General features: G+C 48.3%; 2 protein-coding genes across 2 annotated transcripts; one reads left to right on the top strand and one right to left on the bottom strand.

Annotated features, from left to right (window-relative positions):
• Positions 1-830: 830 nt before the first annotated feature.
• On the bottom strand, positions 831-9,390 carry LOC121619950 (zinc finger protein 142-like). The gene is made up of 5 exons (XM_041955897.1): positions 8,985-9,390; positions 6,928-8,392; positions 5,167-5,173; positions 4,476-4,878; positions 831-3,743 (listed from the first exon to the last, which is right to left on the bottom strand). Exons 1-5 carry the CDS (start codon positions 9,268-9,270, stop codon positions 1,618-1,620), a joined length of 4,287 nt encoding a protein of 1,428 aa, XP_041811831.1. The 5' UTR covers positions 9,271-9,390; the 3' UTR covers positions 831-1,617.
• dnai2b (dynein, axonemal, intermediate chain 2b) lies at positions 8,950-21,353 on the top strand. Its single transcript, XM_041954750.1, has 13 exons — positions 8,950-10,565; positions 10,839-11,000; positions 12,010-12,131; positions 12,530-12,672; positions 13,285-13,398; positions 13,480-13,619; positions 13,706-13,828; positions 15,055-15,278; positions 16,769-16,904; positions 17,715-17,861; positions 18,242-18,466; positions 18,665-18,746; positions 21,216-21,353. Exons 1-12 carry the CDS (start codon positions 10,383-10,385, stop codon positions 18,734-18,736), a joined length of 1,791 nt encoding a protein of 596 aa, XP_041810684.1. The 5' UTR covers positions 8,950-10,382; the 3' UTR covers positions 18,737-18,746; positions 21,216-21,353.
• The last annotated feature ends 661 nt before the right edge of the window (positions 21,354-22,014 follow it).

Raw genomic sequence — 22,014 nt, 5'->3', positions numbered from 1 at the left:
AGAATCCTGGAGCATCTCAAGGACTCCTGGAACTCATTACAGAGATTATTGAAGTAATTCAGCGACTCTTACAAACATTTGATTCAAGTAGAACATTTAAAGAATCTCATTCAATGATCCTTGGGACATTTTAAGGACCCCAGGAATGAGTTGTGTGAATCATTGAAGATATTCAAGGAGATCACAAACATTTCAAGGAACCTAGAAACAAATTCAAGGACCCCTGAAACAGCCTCTCTAAACTTATTCAAGGCCAACTGGCATACTTCAAGGACCTGAAGCATCTATTCAGTGACGCCTGTAACATTTAACGGCTGCAGGAATAAATGAACTGAAGAACTTAAAACAGCTTTCATCAATATTTTAATCTGAACTGATGAAGATGATGATAATGATGTCTCTGATGAAGCTGCAGAGAATCGTCAGCTGGTTTTCAGTCGTTGTCAAACTTCGCACTCAGCTCGTCGTTTCCAGAGAAGAAGAAGCTGTAAAAAGCGTCTGATCACTTCCTGCTGAGCAGGAAACGGCAGACAGACGGAGAGCAGCTGCTGAACACAGAGCAGCTTTTAGCAGCAGAAGAGCCGGAGGAGACCAAACACAGAGCTCAAAGAGGGAGAATATTATATATTTATTATATATTATATTATATCAGTGATCGTGTTGTTCTGGAGCTGCTGGATGATTTGTTCATGTTGTGTTCACTGCTGCTTTCTGCTGGTAGGATTCATTACTAATGACATCACGGAGTCAACATCCTGTATTAATGACATCAAATAAATCATTTCATTTATTTCTAACGTAAACTTTGATTTTGACAGAATGAGGAAATGTGACATCTTTAGACTCAAAGCAGGAACGTCAGTTTATTCTGACCAAATCAAACCAGGATCAGTTTACAGTAGTATTGAAGTACTGACTTTAACACAAGAGCTGGAGGAAAACGAGCTTCTTAAATCTGCTGGAGCGTTGTTCTGAACATCATCCTGGATGTCACCACTGCAAATAAAAAGTCAGTAAACAGAAACAGAGCTGCAGCGACGAGTCTGCGACACTTTGGAGAACTCAATAAGAGTTTGAGTCTGTTTTTAAAACCAAATGTTTCCAGCTTGTCAAACAGTTTGATGCGTTCCTCTGTCCCGCATCGTCAGAGGCAGAAATTCTTTGTAGTTTTGACTGCTGGTCAAACCAAACAAGATATTTAAAGACGTCACTTTGATCTGTGGGAAACGTTCATGATGTTCTGACCTGAAAACACAGCAGACGAATCTCGAATGAAAACAATCGCTGGTTATTATTTATTATTATTAGCTAATAACAAATAATAATAATAATAATAATAATAATAATAATAATAATAATAATAATAATAATAATAATAATAATAATAATAATAATTGTTATTATTATTATTATTACCCTGTTTAGAAAACACATCTGGAAAATGTTTGTGACATTTCTGAAACTCTTAAATCAGATCTGAACTCTTCTAACATTTGTGGGTCTGAAGACAAACAGTTCTGTGTCTTTGCTAACTGAACTGGCAGCAGATTCCGGATCAGTTTGGTCTGGTGGTGTGTCAGTTTGTAAAACCATTATCAGCACAGGTGTGCCTGAACACTACAGCTGTATGAAGTCAGACTGCCTCCTCATTGGTTCGTTGCTGATCCGGACGTCCAGGTGGACCTTCATGTGGACGTCTCTGGAGCGTTTCTCCTGGTAGCTCTTCCCACAGACCCTGCAGCTGTAGGGTTTCTCTCCGGTGTGCGTCAGCAGGTGTTTCTTCAGGTCGTTCTTGGTGACGAAGGCCTTCCAGCACAGGTGGCAGCTGAACGCTCGCTCCTTCTTGTGGAAGCGGATGTGGGTCTCCAAGTATCCTTTGGTACTGAAGCTCTTGTTGCACAGCGTGCAGCTGAAGGGCTTCGCCCCCGTGTGGGTCATCATGTGGGCGTTTAGCCCTCCCACCTGCCTGAAGGCTTTCCCGCAGACCCGACACTGGAATGGCTTCTCGCCCGTGTGGATCCTCTTGTGGACCTCCAGGACGTGGACCGACGCCAGGCTCTTCCCACAGGTCTCGCAGGAAACTCTGTGGGCCGGTTTGTCCCCCGTGTGGTTCCTGATGTGTGTCGTCAGAGCGCCGTTATCGATGAACGTCTTTCCACAGAACTCGCAGATGTACGGTCGCTCCCCAGTGTGGATCCTCTTGTGGCGGCGCAGGGCGCCGGGCCGCGGGAAGGATTTACCGCAGACGCCGCAGCAGTACGGTTTGATGCCAGTGTGACTCCGCATGTGAGTCTCAATGTTCTGGTAGGTTTTACCACAGATGTGACAGATTTTTCCAGCGTCTCTGTGAGTCTGCAGGTGGTCTGTCAGCGTCTCTGACGGCGGTAAACTTTCACCGCAGACGCCGCAGACGGACTCGTCTGAGTGACTCTGAGCGTGTTTCCTCAGACTACCTTTACTCTGAAAAGACTCCCCACAGACTTTACAGCAGAGAGACGTCTGAGTCGACACCTCGGTGTTCTCTTCAACAGCCGGAGTTTTCTCCTTCTCCGGGTTCAGATTCGAGTCCTGCAGAGGCTCAGCATCCTCGTTGCCGTCTGTCTGCCACAAGTGACTCCTGCTGTGAGTTTTTAAGGCGCCGCTCTCGATGAACGTCTTCCCGCAGCGCTGGCAGACGTGCGGTCGTTCCCCACCGTGGATCTTCTTGTGGCGCCTCAGCGCTCCGGGTCGAGGGAAGCGTTTGTTGCAGATGTTGCAGAGGTACGGTTTGATCCCCGTGTGGCTTCGCATATGCGTCTCCATGTTCTGGAAGCTCTTGGCACAGATGCTGCAGGTCCCGCCGGTCTCTCTGTGAGATTGCAGGTGGGTCAGCAGATCATCGCGTGAGTCCAGCTGCTGTCCGCAGAGGCCACAGACACTCTGAGACTCCCTGCAGTGCGTCTCCGCGTGTTTCCTCAAGAAGCCTTGGCTGTGGAAGGATTCACCACAGACTCTGCAGCAGATCGAGGAGGGCTGAGACGGCTTCAGTCCAGCGCTCTGCCTTCCATCTCTTCCACCGTCGTTCTCCTCCTTACTCCAGTCTCCATCGTCCTCATCGTGGGTCTTCAGGTGGTCCTGGAGTAGCTGGTTCTGGGTGAAGGTCAGTCCGCAGACCGAGCAGACGTCCGGCGTCCTCCTGCTGTGGATCTTCTTGTGTCTCCTCAATGCTCCGGGTCGGGGGAAGCTCTTGCCGCAGACGTCGCAGCAGTAGGGTTTGACTCCGGTGTGACTCCTCATGTGTGTCTCCATGTTCTGAAATGTCCTCCCGCAGATCTCGCACGTTCCGCCGCCGCTGAATGTTCCTCTGTGAGATCTCAGGTGGTCGAACAAACTGTCTGAGGATTCGCAGCGCTGACCACAGACTCCACACAGGCACTCAGGATCGTTGGAGTGTGTTTCGACGTGTTTCACCAGATTCCCTTTGTGGCGGAAACTTTTCCCGCAGTTGACACAGCGGTGATCCGCCAGACGGTCCGAGGACGCTGCCTGCTGTCTCTGGCTGCCAGAGCGCCGTCCTCCGTCTGTCCTGTCTGTTTCTTTATAACCGGAAGAGTTGTCGCTGTCCCTCCAGTCCTCGCTGCGGTCGCTCTCTGCGGCGGAGGCGTCTGAGGAGGCGGAGCCGGGCGAGGCCGTGGACAGGTGGGCCGGGTCGGCCTCAGACGGCGGGGGCCGGTTTCTGTTAGCACCGGTTGTCCTGATGAAATCTGTAAGAAAAAAATAAACATGATGATTCAAAGACGCATTTTATTTTAAACTGTAAAATAAAAATATGTAGCGCAGATCAACTCGTCGTTTGTGACGTCCAGGATTTTGTTGCTGATAAATGATGCAAATCTCAGCGTGATTGATATTATCTATTAGAAGAGACGTGAGACGATGATGTGCTCAGCATCATCACCACAAGGCTGACCGATCAATACATCAGGTTATTGATACACACTAGCACTGGGTGGACACGGGGGGAGCGGGCCTGCTGGAATCTGTGAAGGGAGGGAGGGGTTAATCGGTTAATTATCGACACATATTCGTCTGCTTCCTGCGAAGCGTCGCAGGTCATTGAGGCGTTCAGGTGAATCAAAGGAAGCGAAGACGTCACTGATCAGTCTGCGCTGGTCACAGGTCTCACTTCATCTCCTTTCAAGCGTCTCTTCACCGTCGTTCTTTCACAGACGGATGCAGATTGTGGCGGTTTGCTGGTTTCTAAAACTGATGTAAAATATTGTTCATTCATATTTGATATAAATGATCCTGAACATTCAGATTCATGCAGAAATCACGCTGCTGTGATTGACAGTCTGAACCTGATGGCACCTGACTGTCTCTGTTTGATCTCTGACCTCTGATTGGCTGTCCGCTGGTTACCTAGCAACACTCACAGCGCTGATGTGGCCCCAACATGGCGGCAGTCTGGAGGAGAACTGAAGAGTAAACCTCACCTGTCCGATGCAGTCGGACCACCGGGCTCAGCACGGCCTCCAACAGCCGGTTGTGCCGCTCCAGCTGCCGCCGGTACTCCTCCACCTCCCGCTCCAACAGCCCGACGATCTGCTCCGCCGCCGCCGCCAGCCGCTCGGTGAGCAGCGGCCTCAGCAGGTGGAGCAGGCGGCCTCCGAAGCCTCCGCTCCGCTTCTCCAGCAGCCCCAAGATCTCCTCTCCGACCCGGCTGAGCTGCTCCGACACCGACTCCGTCAGCGTACGGAGCCCGCAGCGCGGCGTGCTTTCTGTCAGAGCCATCCCGGTCCAGAGGTCCGGCCACCGGCCAGCAGGAAGGAAAACAACGCGGGTCCGTTCCGGGTCGACGAGTTCACAGTGAGAGGAGAGCGAGCAGGAGTGCTCCCCCTGGTGGACCGGAGGATACACTACTCATACTGATACTACTAATAATACTACACACATTACTACTGATACCAAAGTATTTAACAGGCTGCTGTTACTGCTCATAGTACTGCAACCTGACTGTTGAAGGACACTGCTGCAAGGTACATGTACTTACATGTATGTAGATGTATGTACACATATGTACATGTATGTATGGCCTGCTTCATATAGAATGTGTCTTCTGTTTAAGTTAGGATAAGAACTGAAATATTCTTTCACCAGAACTATATTCAGGCTTTAAAGCAGCACCTTTGGACTGTAAAAATACAATTAAAAAAAGACAATGTGTAAGAAAATACAGTCACTGTCACTAATGTTGTTAACACTCGCTTTCAAAGGTAGAAAACAAAAAATAACTCAGGGAGGAAATAGAAATATTCTTACCAACCCTGTAACCATGGTGACAGATCTAAAAAGCTCCTCCTCTGCTCATGGGTATTGTAGTATTAAAGACAAAAAAACATACAAGGCGTAAATACAGCAGATCTTTTATTATGAAAACAGGAAGTGTTTTCTTCCTTCAGCGAGGTGATGAAGCAGCCGTCTGGTTCAGATCCTCTGAATAAAAGTCAGGAACATTTTATTTTGAAGACGTTTCTGGTTTCCTGGGAAACAAACACATCATCTTTAGTTCTGACACCAGATTCATCGTGTCCATTTATTCTTTGATCAGATTTGACTGTGTTCAGACAACAGGAGTCATCTTTAGTTCAGTGGAAACAGGAAGACGGGTTCACGTTTCTCAAAGCGAGACGAGTTACTGATGGACGGTGTCTCTGTCCTGAGTGTTTATCATGTTTCAGAAACATCAACATGCGTCCAAACGACACCGAGGAGGAACATTCATGTTTCATCTCATTTAATATTCTAACGTTTTACAGAATAACATCCAAACTGAGGCGACGCCTGTGAGCGACGTGCTGCACCTCCTGAGCTCTGACGGCTCACACGAGACTAAAACTGTTCAGATCAGAGAAGCGTCGCTGAGCTTCAGCACTGAGCCCCAAACCAGCCCGCTTTGAGAAATATGAACCAGCTGACTTCTGCTTTGTGTTTCCTTCAATAGATTCAGGCTGATCCTACGACTGTTGACCTGGGGGGGGGGGGGGGGGGGCGTGGAGGGACAGAGCTGTCTATGATGACGGTAACATTATTTGATGTAACGATCAATCTAACGTCACTAGAATGAACCAAAGAGAACAAACAGCAGTAAATGAGCCGGCTGTGAGGAGACGGAGGTCCAACACTCGAGTTTAAGCTCCAGAAGTTAAATCAGTGACTTTAACAGCAGAAGAAAATATGAAACAACCTAAACTCTGCAGCAGCTGCAGCTACAGATGCACAGAAGGCAAACAGCTGATGGTTTTCATGCAGCAAAGCACAAAATTCACTGAACTGCACCGACGTGACGACAAGGCTGCTGCAGAGTCACAGCCGGCTCATTTACTGCTGTTTGTTCTCTCTGGTTCATTCTAATGACGTTAGACTGATCTCATCGTTCCATCAAACAATGTTACCGTCATCATAGACAGCTCTGTCCCTCCACCCCCCCACCCATTTACAAATGTAATCCAGTATCGTCTCAGAGTACATTTTAACTTTTTACTTTGATCCCAGTACATTTTTACACAAGTACTTTTACCAGAGTTACATATTCTCGCTGCTTCCATCCCTGCTCAGACCCGAGGAAGGACGTTACAGATTTATGAGCTCCTGTAAGTGTTTATGTTCACGTCAGCAGATATAATGTTGGAGGGTTTAGTTTAGAAGTAGAAATGTTTCACTGAAGCAGCATCAGTGTGACTGTATGATCGTGTGTTGAGGCCACAGCAGCACTGCGACAGACAGCTTTGAATACTACAGACACATTTCAGTCAGTACTGAACTTCAATGCTCTGCACGACTCACAGGAACCGAACCTTTTTAAAACAGACTCCACTAATCAAAGTGTTGTGGGACTGAAACCTTCATCTGAAGCTCCGGACCTCTAAAGCCCGCCCCGACCTCTACAGCTGGATGAAGCCTGAGTAGAAACTGTCTGTCCTTGTCCGCTCTGAGGCCTCGTCCAGCTCCGGTCCCGCGCCCCCCCCGGAGTGGACTTTGAGGTGCCCGTTGAGCGATCGTTTGGCCTGGAAGCTCTTGCCGCAGACCCTGCAGCAGTACGGTTTCTCTCCGGTGTGGATGAGCATGTGTCTCTTCAGGTCCACGTCCTGCATGAACCCCTTCCCGCAGACCTGGCACAGGAAGCGTCTCTCCTTGTTGTGGAAGCGGACGTGAGTGTCCAGAGTCTGTTTCTGGGTGAAGCCCTTCCCGCAGAGGCTGCAGGAGAACGCTCTCTCGCCGGTGTGGATCTTCAGGTGAGTCTTCAGGTTGCCGCTCTGGTTGAAGGCTTTCCCGCAGAAGCTGCAGCTGTACGGTTTCTCTCCGGTGTGGATCCTCATGTGCATCTCCAGCGCTGCGTGAGCCGGGAAGCACTTCCCGCAAACGTGACAGGTGTTGCCGATCTCGCGGTGGGAGCGCAGGTGAGTGGCGAGGCTAGCGGGGGACTCGTACTGGTGTCCGCAGAGTCCGCAGCAGCAGTCCGGGTCCTGCAGATGAGTCTCCACATGTTTCACCAAGAAGGTTCTCTTGTCGAAGGCGTCCCCACACACTTTGCAGCGATAAGACGGCGCAGAGCTGCGGTACCTCTTCGGTTTGTCTGCGGCGTCCTTCTGATGAGTCGCCATGTGTCGCTGCAGGCTGCGTTGTTTCCTGAACTGCTGACTGCAGATGCTGCAGGCGTGCGCCTCCTCGCTGCCGTGCTCCTGCATGTGTCTCTCTAAAGACGACATGTGACAGAAGGCCCGGCTGCACTCTTTGCATTTGAAGGGTTTCTCTGCAGCGTGGACGCGGACGTGTGAGGTGAGGTTGCCCTTCTGGCTGAACTTCTTGCCGCAGATGTCGCAGCTGTACGGTTTCTCTCCGGTGTGCAGCCGCACATGCAGCTCCTGCGCCAGGATGGACTGGAAGGTTTTCCCGCAGAACGAGCAGGTTTTACTTTTCTCCTGGTGTGTTTGCAGGTGAGCCGTCAGGGCGTCCGCAGAGTCCAAATGCTCACCGCAGAAGCCGCAGCGGCCGTCCGGGTCCTTGGCGCAGACCTGCAGTACGTGTTTGAGCAGGAAGCCTTTCCCCTGCAGAGACCGTCCACAAACTCGACAGAAGAAACTCTGAGCCAGAGTCGACCGCCTCCGTTTGTTTCTGATGGTGAGCGGCGGCCGTCCTCTCTTCTTTTTCCTCCGAGGACTCACAGTCTGACTCTGCTCCGTCCAGTCGCTGTCTGGGTCGGCGTCGCTGATGACGGCCGAGCTGCTCGGTGAGACGGGCGGATGGTAGGCGGGTGAAGGAGAGCGAGGCGTCGGCTGACGGCAGGCGTCGCTGTCGACTCCTTCGGCTTCTGTCTGGTTCAAGTCTGCAGGGACGACTGGAGGCTGGAGGTCTGTGTGGATCAGGAACACAACCTCATGAACACTGACACCCATCAGTTATAAAACATTTTTTCAAGGTTTTAAAACTAAAATGTGTGTAGAGACTCTTGAGTTGCGAGAACAGACCATCCTCTTTTTGTTTTTTTTTTTGGAAAATGTGTTTCAAACCACCAGTTAGATCTGACTCCCCATCAGGTGTCTTACGGGGTTCAGCACCACCTCCATGTTGGAGCCAGGTGACCGTCCCGCCCACAGAACACCTAGTGAATCTACCACGCAGTCACCATTGTAATTTCCTTTCAACAGAAAGATTTTCAAGGTAAAAGCAAAACACACCATTTTCTCTGTAGTTGGCTGCAACAAAGTATCCACCTGCTTCATCGAAACCCTTCCCCGAGTGGATTAACTACTTTTTCCCATTAAGTTTTCTTTACTAGGATAACCATCACAGTAATAATTCGATCCTTTAATTGAACTGTCATACATCCACTGTCACACTGCTCTGCCTTGGCTGACAGGACTTTTACTTTGAAGTAGAGCGGAAGTGTCGGCGAGTGTTTGTGTGCAGCGTCCGGGTCCTCCGGCGCAGCAGCAGGGACTGACCTGCTCTGTGCAGCTTCACTTCGGGCTTCAGCACGGCATCGAGCAGCCTCCTCTGGCGGCAGATCTCCCGCTCTGACCGCTCGACTCTGTCTTCATACTCCGCCACGGTTTCCTCCAACAGACCGACGATCTCCTCCGCAGCCGCCGTTAGCCGCTCGGTGAGCAGCGCTCTCAGCGCCGGGATTTCAGCCGCTTCTTCTCCCTTTTCCACCTGCAGCAGAAAGTCTTCAGCGGCGGCGCTAATCCGCTCATGTACCGACACCCGCAGCAGCTGCACGGCGCACATTTTCCTCCTTCTCTGCGAACAAAGAGAGCCAGCGGGGACGTAAACACACACACGGAGTTCCGCATCGACGACGGTTCGCTTCGAGGAGAGCGAAGCGGAGCGACGAACAGCGCACCCTGTTGGTCTGGAGGGAGAACAATAATCGATCTGTTATTAAATGAGGATTTGGTCTCTGACGTCATCAAATTGAAACGATACCGATGATCATTAACCCTCCTATTGTCTTCGGGTCAATTTTGACCCGTTTTCAAGTGTTTGCATATCATGTAGTAGATATGAAGACAATATGAGGGTTAAATGGTTAAAAACTGCTGCGGTTTGTCACCTTCAAACTGCAGAAATATACAAACATGTTCACAGAATAAAACCCCAAAGAATAAGAAAGAATATGCACACACACACACACACACACACACAGACTGACTGACACACACTGAAACACACACACACACACACACACACACTGACACAGACACTGACACAGACAGGAAGAGACAGGTTTTCTGAATGGGGATGAAATGTTAAATATTGGACTAATAATAAAACATCACGCTGAGAGAATCAGTGATCTAACAGAGTACATTCACTCAAGAACTCAGAACTTTGAGGTACTTTTTTTCTTTTTGTACTTGTGTCACATTTCAGAAGGAAATATTGTGCTTTGACTTGAAGTATGTCACAGATCGTGTAGAGGCTCGTTAAATTATAGTTTTTGTAAATGTGTGCTTGTAAGAAGTTTTTCTTGAAAGAAATAAAGGAGGAAGTACATGAACTGTTTCCTGCGTTAACATCAACAGATGACAAAAAAACCCCTCCATCTCCCCCCGGTGCGGTGGTACCGGTCTCTCAGCTGGTCTCGGACTCTTCAGGTGTTCTACCTAGTTTATATATATTTACTTTTTGGTACATTACTGTTTAATAAAGTTTATTTAAAGGACAAAAAAATACTGTTGACGGGACAACTTCCGCGTCACGGCGTTGCTAGGATACAGCAAACTCCGCCGTACAGAGCGTCTCCAGAGAAAGTCTGAGTCCGCTTTCAGTCTGTTTTTAACGGTCTGTTAACGGTCGGTCGATCGGTCTCCGGTGGGTGAACATCGACCGTCAGCAGGATGGAGATCGTCCACGTCTACACGAAGCTCCGCAGTGACTTTGGCCGCCAGTGTCTCCTCTCTGACCGGCCTGCTGAGCTGCTGGTGGATGTTCCTCCGGACCAGAGTCTGGCTATACAGTTCATCCAGAAAACCCCCCGAGACCAGGCCCTGCAAGCTTGTCGGGACATGTCCGAGCACCAGGTGAGCTTCACCTTTGACCGCCCTGTAGTCTTTGACTCAGTGTCTTATTGTGCAGTCTTTTAGAAAGTCAGCACAGCATCAGACTGAACTGTGATATAAAGAAGTACTTTTACTTCAGTAAAAATACTAATGCCACACTGTAAAAATACTTTGTTAGAGGTAAAAGTCCCGAATACTAGCTGGAGGAGCTGAGGGGGATCCTGGAGCAGATGAGACACTATGACCAGCACAAACATGGACACTGATGTCTTTTTCCTCTGTTTGTGTCTGCAGGTCAACACAGAGCGCTTTGAGTCCGAGAGCTGTGGGATAAACCATGTGGAGGGGGGGTGGCCCAAAGATATCAACCCTCAGGAGATGGAACAGACCATCCGCTTCAGGAAGAAGGTGGAGAAAGACGAGACCTACATCAACAGCATCCTGCAGCTGGGCAGCGTAAGAACCTTAATCCACACCAGTCCACTTCACCTCAGTCCACATGGATCCACGTCACCTCAGTCCACATTGATCCACGTCACCTCAGTCCACATTGATCCACTTTACCTCAGTCCACATTGATCCACTTCACCTCAGTCTACATGGATCCACGTCACCTCAGTCCACATTGATCCACTTCACCTCAGTCCACATTGATCCACTTCACCTCAGTCTACATTGATCCACTTCACCTCAGTCCACATTGATCCACTTCACCTCAGTCCACATGGATCCACTTAAACTCAGTCCACATCAGTAAACTTCACCTCAGTCCACACGGATCCACTTTACCTCAGTCCACATTGATCCACTTCACCTCAGTCCACATTGATCCACTTTAACTCAGTCCACATAGATTCACTTCACCTCAGTCCACATTGATCCACTTCACCTCAGGCCACATGGATCCACTTTAACTCAGTCCACATCAGTAAACTTCACCTCAGTCCACATTGATTCACTTCGCCTCATTTCACATGGATCCACTTCACCTCAGTCCACATGGATCCACTTCACCTCAGTCCACATTGATTCACTTTACCTCAGTCCACATTGATCCACTTCACCTCAGTCCACATGGATCCACTTTAACTCAGTCCACATCAGTAAACTTCACCTCAGTCCACATTGATTCACTTCGCCTCAGTCCACATGGATCCACTTCACCTCAGTCCACATGGATCCACTTTAACTCAGTCCACATCAATAAACTTCACCTCAGTCCACATGGATCCACTTTAACTCAGTCCACATTGATCCACTTCACCTCAGTCCACATTGATCCACTTTAACTCAGTCCACATGGATCCACTTCACCTCAGTTCAGTTTCAGGAGTATTTCAGGCTGGTTCTCCTTACACATTAATTGAAATGAACGAAGTCACTGTTTTGGTCAGGAAGGCGGTTACAGCCACGCCTCTGGTTGTGATGTCAGCGGCCACTGTGTGATGTCATCTTGTGTGCTCAGGTCATGGAGCACTGCATCAAACAGAACAACTCCGTGGACATCTACCAGGAGTACTTTGAGGATGAGGAGGATGTGGAGGACAATCAGGAGCCGCCGTCCGCCAAGACCATCAACGTCTTCAGGTACAACAAACACGCAGAAGGTGCAGGAGGTTCTCAGAGCGTCTCCTGTAAAACAAGTCAAAGTATTAGTACAGAGAAAATAAACCGTCACATTTAGCTCATAATACGTCATAAAAAGTTTATGAATATTTGACCCACTTAAACAAGGCTGAGTTTCCTGAGAGTTCTGGCCTACTTCAAAACACCAGACCAGGTCCTGAATCAAAGTTCTGTGAATACTCAAAGATTCCAGTGACCATAATTCATCAGCCTGCTGTCGTCAGATCTGAGTGGAAACATCACATTATCTTCACTGGATCAATAACTACCACCTGTTGGTTTTAGAGTGTACCTCATGAAGTATTTCTGAGTATTATTCCTCTGGTTGGTGGGTGCACTTATCACCTGTGTGTCTGCAGAGATCCTAACGAGGTGAAGCGTACTGTCACCAGCCTGTCGTGGCATCCTGATGGCAGCAGGAAGCTGGCAGCTGCCTATTCCTGCCTGGAGTTCCAGAAGACCTCCAGAGACATGAGCCTGGACTCCTACATTTGGGACATCGGTGGGTAGACATGCAGCCAGACAGCAGCTGGACTGAAGACCACCACAGAGTCCTGTTGACAGGGCTGTCAACAAATACTCTTAAATTTTAATATATAATCAAATTTTTTTAAAAATCCAGTCATTGGATTGTGAAAATAAATATTTGATAGTGGAAAAAAAGCCACAGTGGCTGCGGTGCATGACGGACCCCCGCCCTGACTGACGGCGTGCTGTCCTCAGCCTGTTTACAGCCACCAGCTGCAGCGCTCTCATTCAATACTGGACCAATTTCAAAGATTGTTATCTTAATTAGTCACTGAGACACAACCAAAGTAGGGTCCATAGTTAGATAATAAGTGCTCGGACCCCCCCCCCCCCTTTGTGTTGGACATGAGGTCTTTCAGGACACATGGTCCAGGACCAACTGGAGAGGTGAAGGTGAAGCTAATATGAGCGAATAATTCAATAACATTGTTACATTGTTTTCTGTTCATTGTGTGATGTGGTGTGTGGATCTTTGTGGATCTTTAAATGTTCCTGGTGGAACAATATACAAGCAGTCTGTCTCTCACTGGATTGGTTGTCCCTCTTATGGACATAATGCATTTTATTAATTTATTTTTTGTTTTAGAGAACCCGAACAGACCAGAGATGACGCTGAAGCCGGCATCTCCACTCATCTGTCTGGAGTACAACCCCAAAGACCCCCACACTCTCGTGGGAGGCTACTACAATGGGCAGATCGGTGGGTTCAGATCCAGACTGATGGACGAGGGATTTTCTGTCTGTGACAAGTTTTATCAACCTGTGGGTCTGTTTGTTTTAGCGTACTGGGACACTCGGAGAGGCAGCCAGCCGGTGGAGGTTTCCTCTCTGGAGCAGAGTCACAGAGATCCAGTCTACAAGGTCATCTGGCTGCAGTCCAAGACCGGGACAGATGCCTTCTCTGTCTCCACCGACGGACAGGTAGACTGGCGATCGACAGGTAGACTGATGATGGACAGGTAGACGGTGTATTAAGTGTTAAAGACTACCCTTTCCGTCTCTGCCAGGTTCTGTGGTGGGACGTTCGCAGGTTGAACGAGCCAACGGATCGCCTGGTTCTGGATCTGAGCAGAGAGGGGAACCTGGACCGAGCTTTAGGAGCCATCTCTCTGGAGTTTGAGTCCACCATGGTGAGGTTTATCTGTTGATATGGATTTCAAGGCTTCTGTCCCTGGCGTGATTCTGGTCTGTCTCAGGTTCAAGTTAAAGTCAGAAGGACAGTCAGATTACTACACAGTGCAGACAAAACCTTCTTCCTGCCGTGTCCTCCAGCTCTTTCTGGAGGATCTTGAGGTGTTCTTAGCCCAGATGCTAGCTCCAGCATGTCCTCGTTCTGCCCCAGGGTCTTGTCCTAGGTTGATGTCCACAGTACATCCATGGGTGGATGTCAGGGGGGCATCAACCAACTTCAACCCTTCACCAAGAAGCATAATGTGAACAAATGTGTCAAACGAAAGTATTACTGCCAACACAATCAATCTTCTCAGGGGAAAACTCCACTGGTCCTGGTTCAGGGGCTCATGAGTATCCCCCACGTTCATCCAGCTCTGCTCCAGGAGTGTGACTCCAGAACCAGTGCTGTCAGTAGTGCTCCACCTTCAGCAACAACTAGACCACAACAGAGATGATGTCCCACATCCCTAGAACCAGTTTGTATAGCCAGGGGTCTGCTGGCCCACACAGTGGTGGTTTTGTGTTGCTTCTTCAGGAAGAGCCTGACTCGGACTAGCCACCAGGACAAGGCTCCAGCATCCCTGGTTTGGGTGAGGTTACTTGATCCTGATGATTCTGATTCATGGAGGAATCTGACCTCTGACCTTGGACCAGTTTGACTTGTGACCACACCAGGAGTTATTGCCCCCGATAACAGATTGTCTGTCAATCAAAGTTGTTTTCACATGACAGCAAAGATCAGGTCAAAGTTCAACAAACCTGAACTTTCAGGACTTGGAGTTGCTGATATTTCTCTCCCGCGTCTGTTTGTGATTCAGCACTTTGGAAAATCTGAAGCTTCAACATGTTCTTGAACCGTCCGATGGAGACTTTTTATGAGCGTCTTACAGTGAAATAAGGCATGAAGAGTGTAAAGTCCCCCTAAAAAGCTTCCAACCAATCAGATTCTTTAGTTGTGAGTATTGAGGTCAGTCTGGAGGATGCGGTTCAGCTCAGAGCAAAGTTTGTCTTGAAACCTTAAACCCTCATGTTGTGTCAATTATTGATGAGGCTTTAAAACATTTCTGCTTCCCAAACGGTCGTACTCATCTGTGTGGAAAGAGGACATTTACAGTAGCTGTTCTGTCTCCACCCCTTTCCATTTGTCAACCTCAGTGTGTCTCCGTCCTCCATGTCTCTGCAGCCGACAAAGTTCATGGTGGGCACGGAGCAGGGCGTGGTCGTCTCCTGCAACAGGAAGGCCAAGACTCCGGCAGAGAAGATTGTTTGTACATACGACAGTCACCACGGACCCGTCTACGCCCTGCAGAGGAACCCCTTTTTCCCCAAAAACTTCCTCACCGTGGGGGACTGGACGGCTCGCATCTGGTCTGAGGACGTCAAGGAGTCGTCCATCATGTGGACCAAGTAGGAGTCAGGGACATCTGTGACGGGATGTAGATTTTATATTAGAGATTAATGATTAATGAATGACTCTCTGTGTCTTGTCGTCTTGTCTCGTCTGTCTCGTCTGTCTCGTCTTGTCTCGCCTTGTCTCGTCTGTCTCGTCTTGTCTCGTCTGTCTCGTTTCTTCTCATTTCTTTCAGCTCGATCTAATCTCGTCTTGTTTCCTTTCATCTTGTTTGTTTGTCTGTGACTCAACGTGATTCATCTTGTGCCATCTTGTTTTTATCTTGGTTCATCTCATGTCATTTTGTTGTGTCTGTCCTTGTTTGGGCTCGTGTCTGTCCCGTCCATTTCTTTGTTCTTTCTCGTCTCATCTGATAAGTCAGATTCCATGAAATTAAAAACAGAATGCAAAGATTTGCTAATCATTTTGACAGAAACTCACCTGAAATCAGCACAAAGTCAATATATTTACTGTCTGAGCTCATCAGCTTCATTGATTTCTGTAAATATCTGCTGATTCTGGATCTGATGCAGCAACACGTTTCAAACACGTTGGGACAGGAACAACTAAAGACTGGGAAAGATGTGGAACGCTCCAAAAACACCTGTTTGGATCATTCCACAGGTGAACAGGCTGATTGGTAACAGGTATCATGATTGACAGGCTCAGTGGTTCACAGAGAGGATGGAGCGAGAGTCAACACTTCGTGAAATAAAGGATATTACTACACGGGCTTGGAAACACTTCGTAAAACCATTGTCTGGACACACGGTTCGTCCCTGCGTCTACAAACGAGACTCCACATAAAGTGAAACAGTTCAGAAAACTGATGTCAGTGAACTCATCACTGCAGACTCTACCAGCTGACTGAAGCCAGATATCAGCAAGATCCAGAAACGTCTCTGGACCAGAGCTCACCTGAGCGCACCTGAGCTCACCTGAGCTCACCAGAGCTCACCTGAGCTCACCAGACCTCATCAGAGCTCACCTGTGCGCACCTGAGCTCACCAGAGCTCACCAGAGCTCACCTGAGCTCACCTGTGCGCACCTGAGCTCACCAGAGCTCACCAGAGCTCACCAGACCTCACCAGAGCTCACCTGAGCTCACCTGTGCGCACCAGAGCTCACCAGAGCGCACCTGAGCTCACCTGAGCTCACCTGCCTCCACTTATTCCAGCAAGATGATGAAAAGACACATGAGAAAGATTTTCACATTAAAACTTCAACAGTTAGTGTCCTCAGTGTCTCATCTTGTCTCATTCAGTCTAGTGTCAACATGTCCCATTATGTCTTTCTTGTCTTAAGCCAGTCCCTCCCATCTCATCTTGTACCATCTGGTCTTATTTTGTGTTGTCTCATTCCACCTCAGGCTGTCCTGTCTAATCGTGTCTCTTCTGGTCTTGAGTTGTCTTCGCAGCCTGTTTGTCCTGACCCGTCTTTTTTGCTCTCCATGTTCACCTCTTGTCAGATTTTAAATACTCTAACTCCCGCTAACGTTTTGTTCCAGATATCAGACATCGTATTTGACAGATGCCTGCTGGAGTCCAGTCAGACCCTCGGTCTTCTTCACTGTAAAGATGGACGGCACGCTGGACGTCTGGGACATCTTGTTCAAACAGAACGACCCCACGCTGAGTGTCAAGGTGCCCCCATCTCCCCCTTAAATCAGTTTTTAGTAGAATAAGTCATAAAGCTTTTGTTCTGGCCGAAATATGACTAAAGACTAGAAACACACTTATGACTTGTTTCCAACCTGTCTGTCCCTGTCTGTCCCTGTCTGCCCCTGTCTGTCCCTGTCTGTCCCTGTCTGTCACTGTCTGTCCTGTCTGCCCCTGTCTGCCCCTGTCTGTCCCTGTCTGTCCTGTCTGCCCCTGTCTGTCCCTGTCTGTCCCTGTCTGCCCCTGTCTGTCCCTGTCTGTCGCTGTTGTCTGTCCTGTCTGTCACTGTCTGTCCTGTCTGTCCCTGTCTGTCACTGTGTGTCCCTGTCTGTCACTGTCTGTCCTGTCTGTCCCTGTCTGTCCCTGTCTGTCACTGTGCGTCCCTGTCTGTCACTGTCATCTGTCCCTCTCTGTCCCTGTCTGTCCCTGTTGTCTGTCACTGTCTGTCCCTGTCTGTCTCTGTCACTGTCTGTCCTGTCTGTCCCTGTCTGTCGCTGTCTGTCCCTGTCTGTCCCTGTCTGTCGCTGTTGTCTGTCCTGTCTGTCACTGTCTGTCCCTGTCTGTCACTGTCTGTCCTGTCTGTCCCTGTCTGTCACTGTCATCTGTCCCTCTCTGTCCCTGTCTGTCCCTGTTGTCTGTCCCTGTCTGTCCTGTCTGTCGCTGTCTGTCGCTGTGTGTCACTGTCTGTCCTGTCTGTCCCTGTCTGTCCCTGTCTGTCGCTGTCTGTCCCTGTCTGTCCTGTCTGTCCCTGTCTGTCCCTGTCTGTCGTCTGTGGTTGTCCGTGGTGCTGCTCAGGTGTGTGACGAGGCCCTGTACAGCCTCCGGCTTCAGGATAACGGCGGTCTGGTGGCGTGCGGCTCTCAGCAGGGCGGAGCCACGCTGCTGGAGATCTGCTCCGGACTGTCGACCCTCCAGAAGAACGAGAAGAGTCTCCTGGCGGCGGTGAGAAACACTCAAACAACCAATCGTCTGCTTCCTTCAGCTGGACATTTCACTGGATACAAACTCAATCACAGTTCAAACTTTTCTCGCGTCTTTGTGGCATTTTGAAGTCTGTTAGAACGTTGACGGGAAACGAGAGAGACCGGACACGACGTGGAACACAAGAAAGACTTTTAACCAAATGAACCAAAGATTCATCGTTTAGCTTCCATTAAACACTAATCCTCAAAGCTGCAGCATAAAACGGCTGAGTTTCACTTCACAAACAGCATGTCGGAGGAAACGCGACACAACCAAACAGAAAACGACAGAAAACACATGAAATCAAAACGAGAAAACGAGTCGAGGCGTCTTCACACTTCATACGTCTCTGCTTGCAGATGTTTGAGCGAGAGACGAAACGAGAGAAGATCCTGGAGGCTCGACAGAGAGAAATCCGTCTGAAGGAGAGGAGTCGATCGGAGCAGAGCAGAGAGGAGGACGCCGGACGAGACGATGGAGACGACGGTCCCGATCGCAGCGTCGCCAGGGCCGAGGAAGACTTCTACAGCGTGGTGGAGATGGAGCTGAGGAGGAGGAGGGACAAGGAGGACCAGACAAACCGGGTCAGGACCAGACACAGCAGAAAAACAGATTTATTGAGTCCACAGAGGACGACAAAATCAATCAAATCAATCAATAAATGCTCATGAGCCCAATACTCATCAAGAAAATTTAACGATAACGAGTCAAAAAAGAATTTGTCCTTAAAAAGCTGGTTTTGACTCAGCAGACTGAACATCTAAATATTCTTTTCTTTCCAGGAGAAAGACGTCTGTGAAGAAAAAGAAGTGAAAGACGAAGCAGAAACTTCAGAAACTGAAAGTTCACCGTGAATGAAAACATGTTGGTGTTTCTGTTTCACACAAACTGACTGAAGTCCGTTCAATTAAAAGAGTTTGTATAAAGCAAAGGAGGAAACTCTGTTTCAGTCGACAGAAGACGAGTTAAAACAGCTTCAGACACAAAGTGTAAAGTTTTAAAACCAAGAGGAAACAGCTGGTCTGAAGAGGGCTGACAGATTCTTTCCATCTTTAGCCTCAGTGACCAAAGTAAAGGATGGATCTGATGCTAAAGCTTAGGGTCAGAGTCACTAACGAGAGCACGATGCTAACATGTTTGTAGTGTTTATTATGCTCATCGTCAGAGTTTAGCATGCTAACATTTGCAGTTATGATCTGCAGAGCCGCTAACATGACTCAACAGTTCTGAGTCTGGATTTAAAGAAAGGGGGACAAACCAGGACACGTTTCATCCACCGAAGATCAGCAACAAAAACTAAACTGAAAGTATTAAAAAGTTGTTTTATATTAGAGAAAGTTAATATGACCTGAGAGGAGGCTTCAGAAATAAAGCTGAAAACATGCAGCACATGTAACAGATTAACAACCAATGATGTTGCTTTTATGTTAAATACGTAGTTTTCTGTTGGTGCAATAATCTGTTCTGCTTTTCAGTCTGGAAGATACATATCTACAAGATATAAACCTTATAGATTATTACCACAGTCAGTTTACAGGTGTCGAGATGATGCTTTTACTATGAAGGACTCCGGAAGTCGTCCTGTTGTTGCTGTTGATATCAGAGCACCGTTAGCTGTTAGCAGCTGTTAGCGGCTCAGCACTCCCGGAAGCTCCCGGACCTCTCCCGGTGTCCCGGCTCCCGGTGTCCCGGGTCCAGCTCCGAGTCTTCGTCAGTCCGCAGCTGAAGGCAGCGGTCGAAGAGATCTTGAAGTAACTCTGTGTCAGGAGCTGATCTGCCGCCAGCACGCGCTGCTTTGCAGGGTAACGTGTTCTCCCAGGTTACCTGTCACACCTGTCAAACTCTGAGAGCACAGGTGACAGGTGTTAACGGTGACCTGTGACCTGATTCTGGTTCAGGTACAAGAAGTATTCAGATCCTTTACTTCAGTAAAAGTACTAATAAGAAACTGAAAATACTGCACTACAAGTAAAAGTCCTGCATTCAAAATCTCACTGAAGTAAAAGTTTGTGAGTATTATTAAAGTACTCACAGTAAATGTTCCTGTCAGAGTTTCATGTCTGATGTTTGTGGATTAATATTCCTGCTGCATTAATGTGGATGTTTGAACTACTTTATATCCTGTCGGCTGGTTTAATCTGCAGCGATGCTTCATATTCTATAAGATCATCATGTGTTTGTCCTGTGAGAACCTCGTATCTCAGACAAACAGCCTGTTTTCAGCTCTGTGACGATGCATTTTCAGCTGATCCAAGAGGCTTTTAAACAGTTTATTTAGCTGAAGAAGACATGAAGGAAAACGTCATCCTTCAGTTTATCACAAACATTCAACACATCTGGAGATACAAGCTTTCCACTGGACAGCAAGGAATCTGAAGAGTAACTAAAGCTGTCAGACAGAGATCAACTTCATTAAGTTATTAAGAAATATGGTGTTAGCAGCATCAATAAAAAACAGCAAATAGTAAAGGCAATAGAAAAAAACAAATCAGAAGTTGACTTTATTTATGTCGTTTTATACAAAAGACAGAAAATATGTCGCCAATGGAAAGAACTTAAATATTGAAAAGGAACTTCACAGGGATTAAAACAAAAACTGCACGTGGTTATAGATGAATTAAAACTGCACAGAAGATAAATGTGTGTGTGTGTGTGTGTGTGTGTGGGTGTGTGTGTGTCACTGTGAAAATAAAATAAAAATATATATACATAGTGCAGTATTTAAGGGAGAAGTAATGTAATACTGCTCAGGTTACAGCATGTATGACACAGAAGGATGTTTTACAGTAACAGTGAATCTGGACCCAGAGCTGCATGAACTGATGCTGGAGCTGAACTCAGCTGATCAATGAAGGACCTGTGGTAGTGTTCCTTCTTACAGGGTGGGTGCAGCAGTCTGTCACTGAAGGAGCTGCTGAGGGCCCCCACTGTGTCATGCAGGGGGTGGGAGGGGTTGTCCATGATCCATGATGTCACCTTCATCCTCAGTGGTGTCCAGAGGACAGTCCAGGACAGATCAAGCCCCCCTGACCAGTCTGTTCAGTCTCTTTCTAAATAAATGTAGTGGAGTAGAAGTAGAAAGTAGCATAACATGGAAATACTCAAGTAAAGTACAAGTACCTCAGATTTGAAATTAACACTGTCCTTGAGTAGATGTACTTAGTTACATTCTACCACTGCTTACAGAAGTGATGTGGTTCTGGTCCAGGTGTTACAGAGGTGACTGGTTCTGGTCCAGGTGTAGTTGTAGAAAGGTCGTAACTGTGAGGATGTTTGGTCCGATCTGGTCTCACATCTAAAGTTGGTTGTACATGTTTGTGTTTCCCTGCTGAGGTTCCCCCTGAGCACCAGGACCAGGAGGACCCAGAGCCCCCGCATGTTGGAGAGGAACAGGAGAAGAGCAGCTTCAAGACTTGGACGAGGCCGACGTCATCCAGTTCACCTACAATCCCAGGTGAGCGGCGAAGCCAGGTGAGCCGCTGCTGCTGGGACTGTCCAAACAGGACTAGCAACAGCAGGTCCAGATCAGGATGTCCAGATCGGGATGTCCAGATCAGGATGTCCAGATCGGGATGTCCAGATCAGGATGTTCAGGTGGTGTCTGAGACCGAGGACGGCGACGACTACGACAAAAGCTCGACCGATATCAGATCTGCTTCACACAAGCTTCAACCAAAGAGGAGCCGTAGACCAGGAGGACAGTTCAGCTGCAGAGTCTGCAGTCAGACCTTTAAGGCCCGGAGGTTTGTACTCAGGCACATGACAGCTCACCTGCAGGAGGCGGAGCCGCTCTGCGGCTTGTGTGGTGAACGATTTAAAGATGAGATTGTCATTGAGCATGCACAGAGAACCAGACCAGGACCAGGAGCAGAGAGAGACAGTTTCGCCAGAGTCCACACGAGCAAGAAACGGCACACCTGTGATGACTGTGGGAAGACTTTTGTACCGTGTGGAAGAAGAAGAGGCACAGGTGTCACCGGGTCACCAGAACCCAGAGAGTCTGGATCCGGCTCCCTCCGTCTTCAGCCGTGTTGTAGTTTTGTTCATCATTTCTGTGACTTCAGAGAGACTTAGACAAACTGTTGGTTTGTTTTTATATTCTACAAGAAAAAAGAGAGAAACTACAACAGAG

This window comes from Chelmon rostratus, chromosome 16 (genome assembly GCF_017976325.1).
Source record: "Chelmon rostratus isolate fCheRos1 chromosome 16, fCheRos1.pri, whole genome shotgun sequence".
Taxonomy (NCBI): domain Eukaryota; kingdom Metazoa; phylum Chordata; class Actinopteri; order Chaetodontiformes; family Chaetodontidae; genus Chelmon; species Chelmon rostratus.
This window is presented reverse-complemented; position numbering and strand designations above follow the sequence as displayed.

Coding starts and splice junctions, on each gene's coding strand:
- LOC121619950 (XM_041955897.1), bottom strand. CDS start 9,270: ATGTGCGCCGTGCAGCTGCTGCGGGTGTCGGTACATGAGCGGATTAGC. Junction 8,393..8,984: donor AGTGAAGCTGCACAGAGCAG/GTCAGTCCCTGC, acceptor TGATCCACACAG/ACCTCCAGCCTCCAGTCGTC. Junction 3,744..4,475: donor GGTCCGACTGCATCGGACAG/GTGAGGTTTACT, acceptor TTTTTCTTACAG/ATTTCATCAGGACAACCGGT.
- dnai2b (XM_041954750.1), top strand. CDS start 10,383: ATGGAGATCGTCCACGTCTACACGAAGCTCCGCAGTGACTTTGGCCGC. Junction 15,279..16,768: donor TCGTCCATCATGTGGACCAA/GTAGGAGTCAGG, acceptor GTTTTGTTCCAG/ATATCAGACATCGTATTTGA. Junction 16,905..17,714: donor ACCCCACGCTGAGTGTCAAG/GTGCCCCCATCT, acceptor GGTGCTGCTCAG/GTGTGTGACGAGGCCCTGTA.